The following is a 17,241-nucleotide window of genomic DNA, read 5'->3' as shown; positions in this document are numbered from 1 at the left end:
GTGTGTGTGTGTGTGTGTGTGTGTGTGTGTGTTGTGTGTAGACAGGGTTGACCTGTGTGTGTTGTGTGTATAAAAGAAGATGCTCGTGAAAGACAGAAAAGTACCTGTGATGTAAAGGTTCTCCTTCAGCATGTCAGCTATGGCAGCTCCACCTTCTCCCTCCATTCCATTATCTCGCAGATTCAGCTTCACAATGAAGGTGTTGGTTACCAAGGGAACCGCCAAGGCTTTGCTACCCTACAGGAGTGCTCTATATTATTTATTCTCTGCTTCAGTCATATTAATTGTCAGGATTCATCATTTAGATTTAAACTGCTTTAGCTGCAATTTTTGTAGTAGAATTTTGGGATCACCTGAGGGCCGAGTCCGTGGTGCATCATGTTCAGTTCCGTGCTGCGTATGTTTCTGAGGAAGTAGGACACTGGAACTACATTGAACATCTTACACACCTCTCGGTAACGTGCCTCACCTGTAGGGTCGTACCTCCCTGGCTCATCTGCAAAGTATTCAGGGTGTGACATTTCTTTATCTTTGAGACTGTCATTTCTGTGACCATCATCATCATTATCGTCATCATCAGCGTGGCTTTATTATGTAAGGTATAACACAAAAGAACATGCACTTATATGAAAATAAGTCAGTGATATGTCACACCATGTAGAGGAGTGCCATGACCCCCTAATCCCACCTCCCACAAGTGCATAAGCTTTGTATAACAGCACAGTCTGGGTGCGTTTTTCTGCTTATTCCACATCAAATTGCCAGTGATTACAATCATTAGTTTATTAATGAACAATACGGGGTGCATTTTAACAGTTTAAAGTTAGCTGTAATGTTTTGGAAGGTCCAAAAGATATTTAACAGTTATTCCATGAAATCGAGTCGTACATGAGCTGATAGTTATAATCCATGTACGATGAGATTGAGTGGAATAACTGTTTTATTCTATCCACATTCACTGGATTTTGAGAAACAGGGCATTTTTATTTTTATTTTTTGCAAATTCGATAAATAAAAACTTTACACAAAACATCCGACAAAATCATTTCTGCTTTGACGGACTTCATAAAAACCTATCGATGGCTGCATGAATTGACTTGAGTGTTTTTTTGTTTGTTTTTTGTTGAAAGCGCCGTCTTGCTGTCGTGCTGTCGAGGCATAGAATAGCTTTAGACATTTATTTAATTCTTCCTTGGACATTTCAGTTCTGTAATTTTCAAACTTCTTTGAGCTTTTGAACCAGTCTAAAAAAATTCAACAAATTTTAATGCTTAAAGATGAAAAATGTAAACAAACTGGCGAAATGACAGGAGCAATTTGTGAAAAAATGCTAAAATAATAATAATTCTTGAAAAATAAACAAAGATTCGCTCTTACCATCAAATACTTTCATTCCATATTTTGTTGTTTTTTTTTGTATTTTTGTTTTCGAGTAGAGTTTTAATTTCATCCTGGGTTGCTTCAGCTACATGCTCCGCCATTTTGTTTTTCTCTACTCACGGTATATGAGCTGATATCCTAGTAGGTGAGTAGCCAATCAGAGCAGGCGACTGTTCATATCCAGTGAATGTGGATAGAATAATTCCTGTTATCTCATTCTCTCAGCACCCCCCTGTCTCTCTCTCTCTCTCTCTCTCTCTCTCTCTCTCTCAAAAAAAAAACAAACAAAACAAAACCAACAGTAATTTTTCCCAGAATCCTGAGCGCATAAACTCCTCAGTCCTGAAGACTTTTCCTTTCTGGAAAACTTTATAAACCAAGCCTATAACTCTTACACTTTCCAAAAATGTTAAATATCTGCTCAGACAAAACATCACCATTAACACAATGTTTTCTCTGTAAAACAACAGCACATTTTTGATGCGTTTATTATTAGTCTTAGATTATGTAGTGTCCATTATACAAATCCCTGTTCATCAGCTGTTACTATAGAAACAATAATGTATTAGAAAGAATGCATTTACATAAACCATTATCTCTTCAGTTATCTCTCTTGGGAATATATTAATAAAGATTCTATATATAATTTTACAATCGGAAAGGTTCCAAGTTGAGTCTATTTAGGAGTCTAAGAACCCCTAATTACTCAACAAACCCTTAAAGAACCCTTGGGGAACAACCTTTAAAAAAAAAGATTGTATCAAGTACCAATTATGAGTAGTTGGATTAGAAATGAGGATATTAGAGGGACAGGACATGTAGGACGGCTTGGAGACAAAGTGAGAAAGGCGAGATTGAGATGGTTTGGACACATACAGAGAAGAGATCCAGGGTATATTGGGGGAAAAGAATGCTGGAGATGGAGTTGCCAGGTAGAAGGAAAGGAGGAAGAGCAAAGATGAGATTTATGGATGTGGTGAAGGAGGACATGAGGACAGTTGGTATGATAGAAGAAGATATAGAGGAGAAGGGGAGATGGAGAGACATTGTCTGCTGTTGCGACCCCAAGAAGACCAATTATGGGTAATTATGGGTTCTTAGCCTTCTAAAATGGTTCTGCTTGTAACCCTTTTTGATAGATCCCTCCACAAATTTAGACATCATAAGGATTCTTCAGTTATCCTTATGAGGGCATCATTAAAGATAGAACTATAGAACAGTGTTTCTTGATCAGAATGAGTTCCATATAGAACCCATAATTCTCCAGTGAACACATATAGAACCCTTGAAGAGCCCTTTAGGGGAAACCATGGTCAAATGGTTAGAGAAACAGCTTTGGGATCACAAGGTTGCTGGTTTGATTCCCTGAACCAGCAGGATTGGCTTAAGTGTCCTTGAGCAAGGTGCCTAACCCCCAACTGGTCTGGCAAATGTAGTGGTATACCTTGTGTCTGATTAGCCAAAAAAAACCCTGATGATGTGATTATCAGTTTGGGCAAGTAACCCAGCAATCATAAAATTTAAAAAAGAGCCCATTTTTCTCAAAGGTTTTTTTCTAAATGTTAAACTACCAACAGGTTCTTGGTGTTAAGAAGAAAATAATGACCAATAATTTGGAGTTTGTATTGCACACCTACCCTAAAGGGTTCTGTAAGGTTCTTTAATGTTTCATTGGATAATTATGGAGTTTTGAGCTTCCCCCCCAAAAAAGGGTTCTAACTCTTTCTAATTAAAACAACAACAAAAAACCCACTTTGCAGGTTTCTGTCATAAAGGGATCACGAGGAGTATCACTTTTAGAGAATGTTTCTTTAGTGAGCTAAGAACTCCTCAACTATCATAATAACCCTTGAGGAACCCTCTTCTTTTACAAGATTATCTACAGCATGGAGCACTTTTCTGTTCATGTTACAGCGAGACACACTGTCCGAGCTGTGCTGTTAGAGGAGAATAATGTGGGAATTAAACCATGCTGTGGTATCAGGCTGCCTTTAAGTCGTATGAGTGGAGAGAAGGGGATTAGAATGAGGTGTGTGCTCAAATGGTTATGGTCTGAAAAAATGGATGGCATAAGAAAGCCTGTTTTGTTTTGAGGGGTTTTCTTTTGTATAATAAATGGAAATATGCCTTACTGAAAGAAAATGAATGAATGAACTGAACCTGCAAAATTCCCATTTAAGTCGTACCGTTTGCTAAAGACGTCTTATTCAAATCAGCCACAATGACTTTGAGTCTCATCTCATCTCATTATATCTAGCCGCTTTATCCTGTTCTACAGGGTCGCAGGCAAGCTGGAGCCTATCCCAGCTGACTACGGGCAAAAGGCGGGGTACACCCTGGACAAGTCGCCAGGTCATCACAGGGCTGACACATAGACACAGACAACCATTCACACCTACGGTCAATTTAGAGTCACCAGTTAACCTAACCTGCATGTCTTTGGACTGTGGGGGAAACCAGAGCACCCGGAGGAAACCCACGCGGACAACATGCAAACTCCACACAGAAAGGCCCTCGCCGGCCACAGAGCTTGAACCTGGACCTTCTTGCTGCGAGGCGACAGCGCTAACCACTACACCACCGTGCCGCCCATGACTTTGAGTATCATTTTAATTTTGGGTGGTATGGTGGTGTAGTGGTTAGCACTGTTGCCTCACAGCAAGAAGGTTCTGGGTTCAAGCCCAGTAGCTGACAGTGATCTTTCTGTGTGGAGTTTGCATGTTCTCCCCGTGTCTGCATGGGTTTCCTATGGGTGCTCCGGTTTCCCCCCCTACAGACAGAAACATGCAGGTTAGGTTAACTGGCTACTCTAAACTGTCCATAGGTGTGGATGGTTGTTTCCCAAGCCTGGAAGTGGGAGGCCTGTGGCAGGAAGGGCATCTGGCGTAAAACTATGCTCCAATTAATATGACGTGGATCAATAGGGTCCACATGGTAGTAACCCCAAATACATAAGTAGGACAAGATAGAAGAAGTGAGTGAGTATCTTTTGAATCTCATCAATTCTGGTTCTTGTCAATTCCACAATGGTTAAAAAAGAGGTCAAAAGGTTAGACAGCAAAACATACTGTAACGTTTGCCTGTTTACCACAGTCCATCTTTCACACTAGATGGGTTTCCATTGAGTGATGTGATTCTCGCGATAGTTATTCCAGTTAAACATGGCAACAGATCTCCAGTAAGACCTGATTAGTGTTGGCACAGTGATTTTCATTGGTTTTGTTCCTCATGTCATGTCCTGTGACTGAAAGGTGAAAAATGAGGCTCCATTTCAATTTTGCAAACTATTGCTTCGTTGAATTGTCCGAAAAACCAACTCGTCTGAGCGTATACATTTTTTGACGGTCACGTGTTTTACTTACTTACTTTTTACACCTGCACAAACAAAGTTGGAGAATGTTATGTTTTCACCTCTGTTTGTTTATTTGATTGTTTGTCTGTTCCCAATGTAACTCACAAAGTAGTGAACAGATTTGGATGAAATTTGGAGGAAAGGTGAGCCATGGGCCAAGGAATAATTGATTAGATTTTGATGCAAATCCAGATATATACAGTATGTGGATCCAGGATTTTTTTTTTTTTAATTTTTAACAGCTTTATTGGCCTTCAAACAACAAAATTACAAATTTACAAGACATGCAAATGAAACAAAACCACAAAAAAATTAGGTCCAAAAGGGTAGGTGCGAATGGGATCTAGAGTCCCATGCAAGGCACCTCGCTACTAAAACATTAAAAATCTCAAAAGCCTTAGGCAAAAGAAAAACACAAATAAAATCTATTGTTGCCAATGGCAACCACAATTACGACAGAGGCTCCACGAACAAGGCCTGTCAGCATCAAAGACATTAATTAACTGATCCTTGTACACATTAAGTACTTAATTCCACCAGACTGGGATTGTCGTGTGTGACCATGACTTACATATTTTAAGAAACTAGTGTCAGCATGTCCATATAAAGCCTTATAAAGAAAAACTAAGTCCTTGACTTCGCGGTCATGGGTAAGAGGGAACAGATCCAACTGAATAAGTCTTTCTTTATATGATATTTCTCCTTGCTTGACTTGTAGGACTTTTTTGTTTGTTTGTTCCCAATGTACCTCAAAACATAGTGAATGAATTTGGATGAAATTTGGTGCATAGGTGAGCCACGAGCTAAGGAACAGTTGCTTCGATTTTGATACAAATACGGATATGTATGCAAATCCAGGATCCAGATATGTATGCGGATCTAGGATTTATTATTATTTTTTGCCTTTTCTCAACATAACTCAAAAATCAGTGAACGGATTTGGATGAAATTTGGAGGAAAGGTGAGCCATGGAGCAAGGAACAATTGATTAGATTTTGATGCAAATCCGGATAAGTATGCAGATCCAGGATCTAGATATGTATGCAGATCCAGGATTTTTTGCCTTTTCCCAACGTAACTCAAAAACTAAATAATGAATTTGGATGAAATTTGGTGCAAAAGTGGACCATGGGCCAAGGAACAATTCATTAGAGTTTGATGCAAATCTGGATATGTATGTGGATCCAGGATTTTTTTCCCCAATGTAACTCAAAAAGTATTGAACGAATTTGGATGAAATTTGGTGCAAAGGTGAGCCATGGGCCAAGGAACAATTGCTTAGATTTTGATACAAATATGGATATGCATGCGAATCCAGGATCCAGATATGTATGTGGATCTAGGATTTATTATTATTTTTTGCCTTTTCCCAACATAACTCAAAAATCAGTGAACGGATTTGGATGAAATTTGGAGGAAAGGTGAGCCATGGAGCAAGGAACAATTGATTAGATTTTGATGCAAATCCGGATAAGTATGCAGATCCAGGATCTAGATATGTATGCAGATCCAGGATTTTTTGCCTTTTCCCAACGTAACTCAAAAACTAAATAATGAATTTGGATGAAATTTGGTGCAAAAGTAGACCATGGGCCAAGGAACAATTCATTAGATTTTGATGCAAATCCAGATATGTATGCGGATCCAGGATTTTTTTTTCTGTTCCCAATGTAACTCAAAAAGTAGTAAACGGATTTGGATGAAATTTGGTGAACAGCTTTAGTATTATCCTAGGTTCAAGTGATTTGATTTTGATGTTGATAATATGTGGCTTGGTGGAGGTATACACTCTACTGAGTGCCCTTCTAGTTTTTAGTTTGCAATTTCAAATTGCGCATTAAGCAGGTTCATGGAAACACAGCTACTGTTGTTACATTAGCTATGCATTTTTTTTGCTTGGATTGGCGCAACTATTGTTTTGTTTATTGTTTTGTCATCGCTCATTGCAATGCTAAGCATAAACCACAACTCTGTTGATTGTTTTTGATATTTGATTTATATTAAGACCTTCGGTTCTCACTGATATTAACTGCTTTTTAGAGATAACAAAGATAGGGTTGTAACACTTCTTGTCAAAGTGAAATACAGTATTTGCCATTGGTAAATCATATCTGACGGCACACTGTTGTTCGTCATTAAGACGCCAAATTATGATAAATGAGGAAAAATTCCCAAGGCGTTCATTAAGCCGTGCAGAAGCAGCGCAGTGCATTAATACAGCAGATGGTCATCTTTAATAAGCTGAATAAACAGCCAGCTAGACAGAGAGAGAGAGAGAGAGAGAGAGAGAGAGAGAGAGAGAGAGAGAATACATGCTACTGATGGGGTTAAAACAGATTTGTGTAGATGTAGGAGACCGCGTAGGTGTCTCTGTATCTTCAGAATGAGCAGGTGAGAACGAGAGAGAGAGAGAGATTCTGTCTGAAATCAAAAGTATGACTCATGACTGTTAGGCCGCTTTATTTCCCTGTGGAGCACCAACCACACACTCTCTGGCCCTTAGCTTTCTGACACCATCTATCATAACAGAAATCGCCCACGCTCTCACTCACACTTTTTCACTTTTAATAAGAGCTCCTGCTACATAACCTTCAGGCTCCAGCTCCGTGTCATAGTCTTCATCCATGGCGAAATACACTCCAGCTCCGTCCTGTCCATCAACCGCTTCACTGCTACGACCACTTTCCTCCTCCTCCTTGTAATTTTCATCAGCGCCGTCATCATCTTCAGATTTCTCCCCTTCTCTCAGCTCTCTCTGGCTGCAGCCACTTGCTCGAACGACTGTCTGAGACACATATTTCTTTCACTCCTATTAGATTTTCTGATTTCTCTTCACATTATTTACTTACGGTCTGCTTCACCAGTCTTGAATTGATACCTCATTTTTATTCCCTCTCAACTCATATTCAGACATTATGAAATGAAACATGATGAAATTGTATAATCTTGTAGCTTCGGCATGGATGATACATGAGATATAATATTTTTTATTTTTTTCGTGGTGCGGTTTCCATCAAATCCTGCACTTTGATTGGCTGGCGAGCGGGTCCCTGTCCTACGATACGGACCCCAGTTATGGACCCCGGTTACGAACCTATGGTGACTTGCTCATTCACAACAACAACAAATATAGTAGAATTTTTTGTCAACATTTATCTTTTTTTAATAAGATTTATTTATAAGATTATCAAAAATCTTATAAATTTTTGCCAGCATTTCTCAGGAGAATAGCATTAATTTTACAGCATGGATAGCGATAACGACAGTGTTCACAGCGAAAGTGAGTTTTACTACCCTGAGGAAGAAGAAATAAAAGAAAACATTTCAGGAGAAAGCTAAAAACCTGTAACTTGCTAACGCCAAGCAAAAACATGGCTGAATCCTGAATGACTCAATTTTGTATAAATAGGGGACTACATAGGCGGCAAAATGTAGTTTTTTTCCTGCCATGGAAGTGCACTTGTATACTGAGGAGGAAGCAATTTGCATTACAGCTATGAATGAGGATTCAAAATGGCATTAATTTTACAGCATAGATAGCGATAACGACAGTGTTCACAGCGAAAGCGAGTTTTACTACCCTGAGGAAGACAAAATAAAAGAAAACATTTCAGGAGAAAGCTAAAAACCTCTAACTGTTGCTAACGCCGAGCAAAAACATGGCTGAATCCTGAATGACTCAATTTTGTATAAATAGGGGACTACATAGGCGGCAAAATGTAGTTTTTTTCCTGCCATGGAAGTGCACTTGTATACCGAGGAGGAAGCCATTTGCATTACAGCCATGAATGAGGATTCAAAATGCCGTCTCGGCTCGGTTTTCCCTTTTGGGCGCTCTCGTTTTCTGTTATAATTTGGTAAAGAAAAAAATATATAATATGGTGAAATACCGTGACCTCGGCCTTGAATACTGACCTCGGCCCAGAGGGCCTCGCTCAGCACTTTCAAGACCTCGGTCACGGTATTTCACGAGACGGACCTCCCAGCTGGTAAATAACACATATTTATTCTATCCACATTCACTGGATATGAGCAGTCGTGTGCGCTGATTGGCTACTCTACTGCTAGGATATCAGCTCATATACCATGAGTAGAGAAAAACAAACTGGCGGCTTTGTTATGAAGTATTTAAAAGAAACAGAAATGATGAAAAGAATATAGTTCCCCCTCCAGTATCTCCTGTTCCACACTCCAGCCCAGTCGGTGGCGGTAATGCACCTTTAAGTTGCCAAAAAAAAAAACAAGAAAAGAAAATGGTGGCGCGTGTTCCTGAATCAACCGAGGATGAAATAAAAACTCTACTCAAACAAAGCTCCCAAAAATACAAAAACAAAGCAACAAAATATGGAATGAAAGCATTTAATGGTAAAAATGTATTTTTTTCTTCTCATCTCATCTCATCTCATTATCTCTAGCCGCTTTATCCTTCTACAGGGTCGCAGGCAAGCTGGAGCCTATCCCAGCTGACTACGGGCGAAAGGCGGGGTACACCCTGGACAAGTTGCCAGGTCATCACAGGGCTGACACATAGACACAGACAACCATTCACATTCACACCTACGGTCAATTTAGAGTCACCAGTTAACCTAACCTGCATGTCTTTGGACTGTGGGGGAAACCGGAGCGCCCGGAGGAAACCCACGCAGACACGGGGAGAACATGCAAACTCCACACAGAAAGGCCCTCGCCGGCCCCGGGGCTCGAACCCAGGACCTTCTTGCTGTGAGGCGACAGCGCTAACCACTACACCACCGTGCCGCCCCCAATAATAATAATAATAATAATAATTATTATTATTATAGCATTTTTTTCATAAATTGCTCCTGTCATTCCACCGGTTTGTTTACATTCTAAGCGGAAATGATTTTGTCGGACGTTTTGTATAAAGTTTTGATTTGTCGAATTTGCAAAAAATAAAAATGCTCTGTTTCTCAAAATCCAGTGAATGTGGATAGAATAAAACAGTTATTCCACTCAATCTCGTCATACATGATTTGGTGCTACGTGCCTCATTGGCTATCAGCTCATGTTACGACTCAGTTTCGTGGAATAACTGTTAAGCATGATATTCATTCACTTACAAGCGAGCTAGAATTCAGTCCAAACTTAGAGCTGAGTATTTGAGGGTTAAAGGAGTTACTCGAGTGCCGGAGTTTTCAAGTCAAGTTTGTAAAAAGTGCCAGTTTTATAAAATTTCTTGCTTATAAAGGAACTAACAGGATGGAATGCTAATAAAGTTGCGGTTTAAGGCCTAACATTAGTTCATAGCTGTAAGTCGTTTTGTTTTGTAGTGAGCCTTTTGTTTTGCAGTGACGTGAACACTTGTGACTACAGCCATGGACTATGGACAGATGAGCTACATCTGTTTTTGAAATTGAAGCAGCGAAAAAGCATTCTGGGTTTTTTTCTGTCAACTTTTTTTTTTTGGTCATTTCAAAAATATGACCAGAGAATGTACACGAAATTTTCAAAAATCGTAAAGATCTGTGAAAAAGCTTTCCTTTCTTGATGATCTGCCTTCAGCTAAAGATAAACAATTTAAGGATCTGCTCAGGATTGCGTTAAAAAAAAGTCAAAATTTGTACACGCCTTTGAATTCAATGTTTTTTAATTTATTTTTATTCATTAAAAAACACTTCTTCATGTCTTAAAGTAATGATGGATGTCATTTCTGTTTACTTAGTTGTTCGGTTCTTGACATAATACTGTACGGATTACTACAGTGGTGGAATAGGATTATTTATTATTATAGGGTATTTTTATTATTGACTGTTTAATGTCTATTTACATCTCAGAAAGTTTTCTTCTTCGCCTCTATCATGTCTTTTTAGCGATTCAGGACAAAATCTGAATTTCAGTTCATTTTTATTATTCGTATAATGATTTTTAACTAAAGAAATTTTCCCAAAGCAACTTTACAGATGCTGTAAATTTAGACTGTGCATTTAATACTGTGCAAAAGCCTTAGACACATGTAAAGAAACACGTGGCCAAAAATGGCTTAAAAATAATGAAATTAAATGTTTTAACATTAAAAAATACGATAAACAGCAAACAGTGAGCCATAATAAATGAAACAAAGTCAATATTTGGTGTGAGACGACCCTTTGGTTTAAAAAAAATAGTAGTCTGAGGTCCAGTGAGTGCAGTTTTATATGGAAGGAAATGAGCTGTAGGTTTTACTGAGCGTCTTCCAGAACCAGCCACAGTTCTTCTGGACACTTTGACTGTCACACTCGCTTCTTCATTTTGCACCAAAACCCAGCAGCCTTCATTATGTTTTCTTTTTTAATCTGAAAAGTGCTCGCTTATGGAATACGCTGCTCAGATACAAACTGTTTTTTCTTTAACATTTAATTTTGTGCTGGAAAAAAACTAACGTTTGGACTCTAAAATGTTTTTGTAATGTTTTGACTCGATAATGTAGAAGTCTCATCTCATCTCATTATCTCTAGCCGCTTTATCCTGTTCTACAGGGTCGCAGGCAAGCTGGAGCCTATCCCAGCTGACTACGGGCGAAAGGCGGGGTACACCCTGGACAAGTCGCCAGGTCATCACAGGGCTGACACATAGACAACCATTCACACTCACGGTCAATCTAGAGTCACCAATTAACCTAACCTGTATGTCTTTGGACTGTGGGGGAAACCGGAGCACCCAGAGGAAACCCACGCAGATACGGGGAGAACATGCAAACTCCGCACAGAAAGGCCCTCACTGGCCACGGGGCTCGAACCCGGACCTTCTTGCTGTGAGGCGACAGCGCTAACCACTACACCACCGTGCCGCCCTAATGTAGAAGTCATAAAATAGAAATCTATAACAAAGTATGTATCAAAAAAAAACAATAGGGTGCCTAAGACTTTTGCACAGTACTGTATTTTGGAAACATGTACATTTATAAATTTGGATATAGTTTGAGATAGTGAATGAGCAAGTCAGGTTTTAGCAATCTAAAATCTCAGCCAGAAGTGAGGCTGGGTTTTGAGCTGATAACCTCCTGTTTGCTGCTGCTGCAGCTGTTGCTTTCGATGCTCCACTCACCTGGCTGTCCACGCTGCCTCGGCTATAGATGTTGCGAGGTCGGCTGGGTGGCCTGCTCCTGATCCCTCCTAACGTCTGCTCTTCATGACCTTCATCACCGTCATCTTCACGCACTGAGGCCAACAGAGTCTCTCTCGCTACCTTTTTACCTCCCATCTCTGAGCCTGTGAGTCTGTGCAGGGTTGTCGCTGTGTGTTAAAATCTAACTGTACTGTACGTCTCATCAAATCACATATATATTATTGGTTTAAAGCTTTGACAGGATTATCATACCTTCAACCAAAAAGATTTTAGGCTTCCAACCAGTGTGTAAATAAATCAGTGCAGTGCTACCATGGTGACACACACACTGACTAACTGCACAGCTTCAGTTCTGAACTTTACACCACATGCTCCAATCAGTAGGGGGTCTGAACAGATGGGGCGGGGCTTATGTTCAGCTGGGTTCCTTTGTTGACATGTTGCCATGGTGCTGATCCTCCACTCACATCTCGTTTTCTCATGTTTGTCTTGAAGAACAATTGAAATTAAGCTCAGAGACGCAAGTGATTTTTATAAACCAACCAAACTTAAAAAAAAAAAAACAACAACAACCCCCCCATGACAGGAACTAGTATACCTAATATAAATGCATTGATGCAATTCCTCCAGAATTGGTGATCAGCACTCTTCATTTCAAGAAATTAGCAAAAAAAAAAAAAAATAATAATAATAATTACACATCATAATTCAAATTTTCCAACCAAACAATAAGAGAAATTCTTTACCTTTGTTCTTACAAACTAGTTAATAATGTTAAAACATTTTTTTAAATAATCATATTTTCTCTCCAAAATATGCACACCAAATTATTGACACCCGCACTGAACAGTAATCACAAATAAATGTTCATTCTGAGGATCACTCCCTGAGTTTACACTGAGGTCAGTAACTCTAGCTAATCAAGTTGCTCCTTTTTCAAAACATTATTATTATTATTATTATTTTCTCAGGGGCAGCACGGTGGTGTAGTGGTTAGCGCTGTCGCCTCACAGCAAGAAGGTCTGGGTTCGAGCCCCGTGGCCGGCGAGGGCCTTTCTGTGTGGAGTTTGCATGTTCTCCCCGTGTCCGCGTGGGTTTCCTCCGGGTGCTCCGGTTTCCCCCACAGTCCAAAGACATGCAGGTTAGGTTAACTGGTGACTCTAAATTGACTGTAGGTGTGAATGTGAGTGTGAATGGTTGTCTGTGTCTATGTGTCAGCCCTGTGATGACCTGGCGACTTGTCCAGGGTGTACCCCGCCTTTCACCCGTAGTCAGCTGGGATAGGCTCCAGCTTGCCTGCGACCCTGTAGAACAGGATAAAGCGGCTAGAGATAATGAGATGAGAATGAGATTATTTTCTCAGGGACCGGGTCCAACCCATAGACCTAGGGTCCCTTGAGGGGCTGGAGTTAAATGGAAAGCTCTCTCCTCAGGATATGAGCTGATCCTAATAAGACAATCTTCTGGATTCCTTGAATGTCGTTTCTTCTGGGAATTTTGGTGATGTATTTATCCATACCCTTTTTCACAACCCTAGGGCTACTATTGCAACTGGCAAAGTCTCAGTTGCCATCCCCGACATCCGATTTATCTATTATTATTATTATTACAGTAGAAATGGACATTTTTCAGGTGAGTAGTTATTTTTAATAACCATTCCTTGACTTATGAAGGTCAACACACTTCTCCTTCATTTGGCTTGTGTGTTCTCTTATCTTTCCCATGTTGATGTTGAGGGAATTTGGCCTCTGTGTCGCCTCATATTTGTCCCCCAGTGAATCAGGAAGTCATGGATTACAGCTTGAAAGTTCCTACACACTCCAATCAACTCTAACATGTACAATTTAAATGAGTTACACTGTGTTCACTATTATTTCCAGGGATTTGTTTTTCTCTGAATGAATTTATTTCAATTAAAGGTTGGATTTTTCTCATTTTATCCAATGTGAGATGAAGCGACTTCACCAGAAGGTGGATTCTTTCGAACCCTTTTTAATAAACTTTACAAGGGGTGCCAATAATTGTTGAGGACACTATAACTTAAGATTATGCATATAATCCATCATACACATGTCTGTGTGGGATGCTACTACAGAAATAATAATGTTTTAGTCCAAGTGTAGTAATATAAACTTGTTATTTGCCTTGCAGACGGAACTACTGTCCGAGCTGCTGTTCTAGAAAACTAATCTAGGGCCTGACTGATAAGGAATTTTCGGCACTGATACCAATAATGATAAAAATAGGTCTGTGATTTCTCGTCTCATTATCTTTAGCCGCTTTATCCTGTTCTACAGGGTCGCAGGCAAGCTGGAGTCTATCCCAACTGACTACAGGCGAAAGGCGGGGTACACCCTGGACAAGTCGCCAGGTCATCACAGGGCTGACACATAGACACAGACAACCATTCACACTCACATTCACACCTACGGTCAATTTAGAGCCACCAGTTAACCTAACCTGCATGTCTTTGGACTGTGGGGGAAACCGGAGCACCCGGAGGAAACCCACGCGGACACGGGGAGAACATGCAAACTCCACACAGAAAGGCCCTCGCCGGCCCCGGGGCTCGAACCCAGGACCTTCTTGCTGTGAGGCGACAGCGCTAACCACTAGACCACCGTGCCGCCATGTTCAAACATGTGAATGGTAAAAATTGTGATCTCACAGTGAAGTGTGACTTTCTTTCACTGTGGCATGGGTGTTGGTTTGAGCCAGATGGACTGGTTTGAGTGTTTCAGAAACTGCTGATCTCCTGGGGTTTTCACACACAAGTCTCTAGAGTTTACACAGAATGGTACGAAAAACAAAAAACATTGAGCTGAGTGAGCGACAGTTCTGTGGGTGGAAACAAACGCCTTGTTGATAAGAGAGGTCAGAGGAAAATGAACAGATTGTTCAAGCTTTTTTTTGGCAGGAAGGATATAGTAACTCATAGCAACTCTTTACAACCGTGGTGAGCAGAAAAGCATCTCAGCATGCAACAGAGAACGGAAGACCACACTGGGTTCCAGTCCTGCAACCAACAAACAACAGGAATCTTAGAATCAAGAACAAGTTCCTATTCAAGTGGCCAGTGAGTGTAGAGTTGTGTATAAGAGGCCTAATTACAGAAAAATTCTGTTGTACATAATTCAATTTTTTTACTTTCATGTACTTGACTATTTTTGTACTAGTCACAATTTTTTTTTTTTTTTGGACTGCTGGGTCTCGGCTGATAATATCAGTTATCAGAAATCACAGATGGGGCGGCACGGTGGTGTAGTGGTTAGCGCTGTCGCCTCACAGCAAGAAGGTCCGGGTTCGAGCCCCGTGGCCGACGAGGGCCTTTCTGTGTGGGGTTTGCATGTTCTCCACGTGGGTTTCCTCCGGGTGCTCCGGTTTCCCCCACAGTCCAAAGACATGCAGGTTAGGTTAACTGGTGACTCTAAATTGACCGTAGGTGTGAATGTGAGTGTGAATGGTTGTCTGTGGCTATGTGTCAGCCCTGTGATGACCTGGCGACTTGTCCAGGGTGTACCCCGCCTTTTGCCCGTAGTCAGCTGGGATAGGCTCCAGCTTGCCTGCGACCCTGTAGAACAGGATAAAGCGGCTACAGATAATGAGATGAGATTATTATGTGTGATAATAACTGAGCATTTTTAAAAACTGCATACATTGGCAATATGTGTGTGAGTGTATGGTACAAATTGAGTGAATGGAAACTTTTACTTACATTTATTTATTTATCCATCTTTTTGATATTTGAGTCCAGTACTCGAGTGCACTTGAATTTCATTGTATGTTTTATGTACAATGACAATAAAGTATCTTATCTTATATGCCATTAATTTATATGTAAAACTTATGCTTTAAAAAAAAATCTGTTTGACACATCGTTGCGATTCTGCTTGGATCAGCTGATTGTTGTGTTACCAACAGTGAAGTTCCAGTGAGCCCTCTAGTGGACAAATTATCCAATGACAACACTCATAACATGGTTAAAGGGGAACTGAAGTCATTTTTAAACTTGCTTTATTTCTTAATTAACGTGTTATTCAATTACGTTTTCGGTTTTAGTAACCTTATATCGTGACTCGTATTGGCAACTAATTGCAATTAAATATTATACTTATCGGCCTATTCGGTTTTTAGCCGTGTTGAATTTAGTTTGTTTGGTCCACGGCAGGCGTCGCTTATCCACGCGATCTTCACGAGACTTGTGCGAGACTTCCAAACGCCAAATGTCAGCCACGTGTCAGTGCCGCCATTTTGAAAACTGTTTTCTAAACAAAATATTGCACAAAAACGAGTTTAAATGACGATTACTGCCTACTTTTTTCAAACATTCCTGATTGCTATCAAAACAAACAAAACTTCCGGCTTGATTACGTCAGCATTCGAAAGAGGGCGCGCGTCTTTTGACGATGTTGGCAGATGTCGGTCACTTTGATTTCCGCTGTACGTTTTACTTCCGTCCTACGATGTCTCGCACAGGTCTCAACGAATCTCGTTTATGGCCATTGCTTTGACATATGGACTGATTTGACATATGGACATATTTCAAACACTCATAACTTGCTCTAGCAGTTACAAAATAGCGATCAAAAATGCATTCCGATATTTAATAAAATGAGATAAACAGAATTTTGAAAATAAAAATTTTGCCTTCAGTTCTCCTTTAAAGGATCCTTCTTCTGCTTCTCTGTTTCTTTTTTGTCACTTATTCTAGTGTTATAAACACTGACGCAGATTTATCAGCGATTAGCTCGTACCGGTCGATAAAACCAGCAAGCCGATTTATCAGTCTGGGTTTATAATCTGGACTAAATCTTCTGACTAACCTGAATCAAGAACGTAACAAAGCAGCAATAAAAGACGTGGCACTACAACTCATGACATATAAATGTTATTTTATTATTAAGTAGATGCAAAGTATTCTGGAATATGCAATCAGGAAAATGCGTTAAAATGGCAAACGCTTCAAGGTGTTGAAGGTGTTGCACGATTTGCAGGTTCACAGCAGTCACTGGAGTTATTTTTCTTTTAGCAGCAGCAAAAAAAAAAAAAGAAAGAAAGAAAACAAAGAAATAGTCCCTCGAGCTTTTTTTTCCCCGTCACGATAGTTGACTAGACACAGTGCTGAATAAGAGGAACAGGACACAGTGGAGTCATGCATTTGCTTCAAATTCTCCAAAAGCAAAGGAAAAAATAAGGGACTAGACATCAGGACTAGATTTCCCACATCTTATTTCTAAACAAGCAACATTTGAACAAACCAACCCCCCCCCAAAAAAAACCAACAACCCAAAAACAAAAAACAGGACTTGTGATCAAAATACATTCTTAAAAAAACTCTCAAACAGGTCGAATATATTGACGTGGCCTCCAAACATGGATATATAACTAGTGTCTATGCACTTTTTATATCACACAATGGATGGAAACAATCAGTCGTGAAACAA

At 40.0% G+C, this 17,241-nt stretch overlaps 1 protein-coding gene across 1 annotated transcript in view; it reads right to left on the bottom strand.

Moving 5' to 3' along the window:
- lrrc74b (leucine rich repeat containing 74B) overlaps positions 1–11,932 on the bottom strand; it is a 47,396-nt gene extending 35,464 nt beyond the window's left edge. Inside the window, exons 1-4 of the mRNA XM_060906755.1 lie at positions 11,777–11,932; positions 7,322–7,517; positions 354–496; positions 105–237 (exon numbers count right to left, since the gene is read on the bottom strand). Coding sequence (XP_060762738.1) covers positions 105–237; positions 354–496; positions 7,322–7,517; positions 11,777–11,932 — 628 coding nt within the window. The remainder of the gene's footprint in view (positions 1–104; positions 238–353; positions 497–7,321; positions 7,518–11,776) is intronic.
- Positions 11,933–17,241: the final 5,309 nt, after the last annotated feature.

Source organism: Neoarius graeffei, chromosome 24, assembly GCF_027579695.1.
Source record: "Neoarius graeffei isolate fNeoGra1 chromosome 24, fNeoGra1.pri, whole genome shotgun sequence".
Taxonomy (NCBI): Eukaryota; Metazoa; Chordata; class Actinopteri; order Siluriformes; family Ariidae; genus Neoarius; species Neoarius graeffei.
This window is presented reverse-complemented; position numbering and strand designations above follow the sequence as displayed.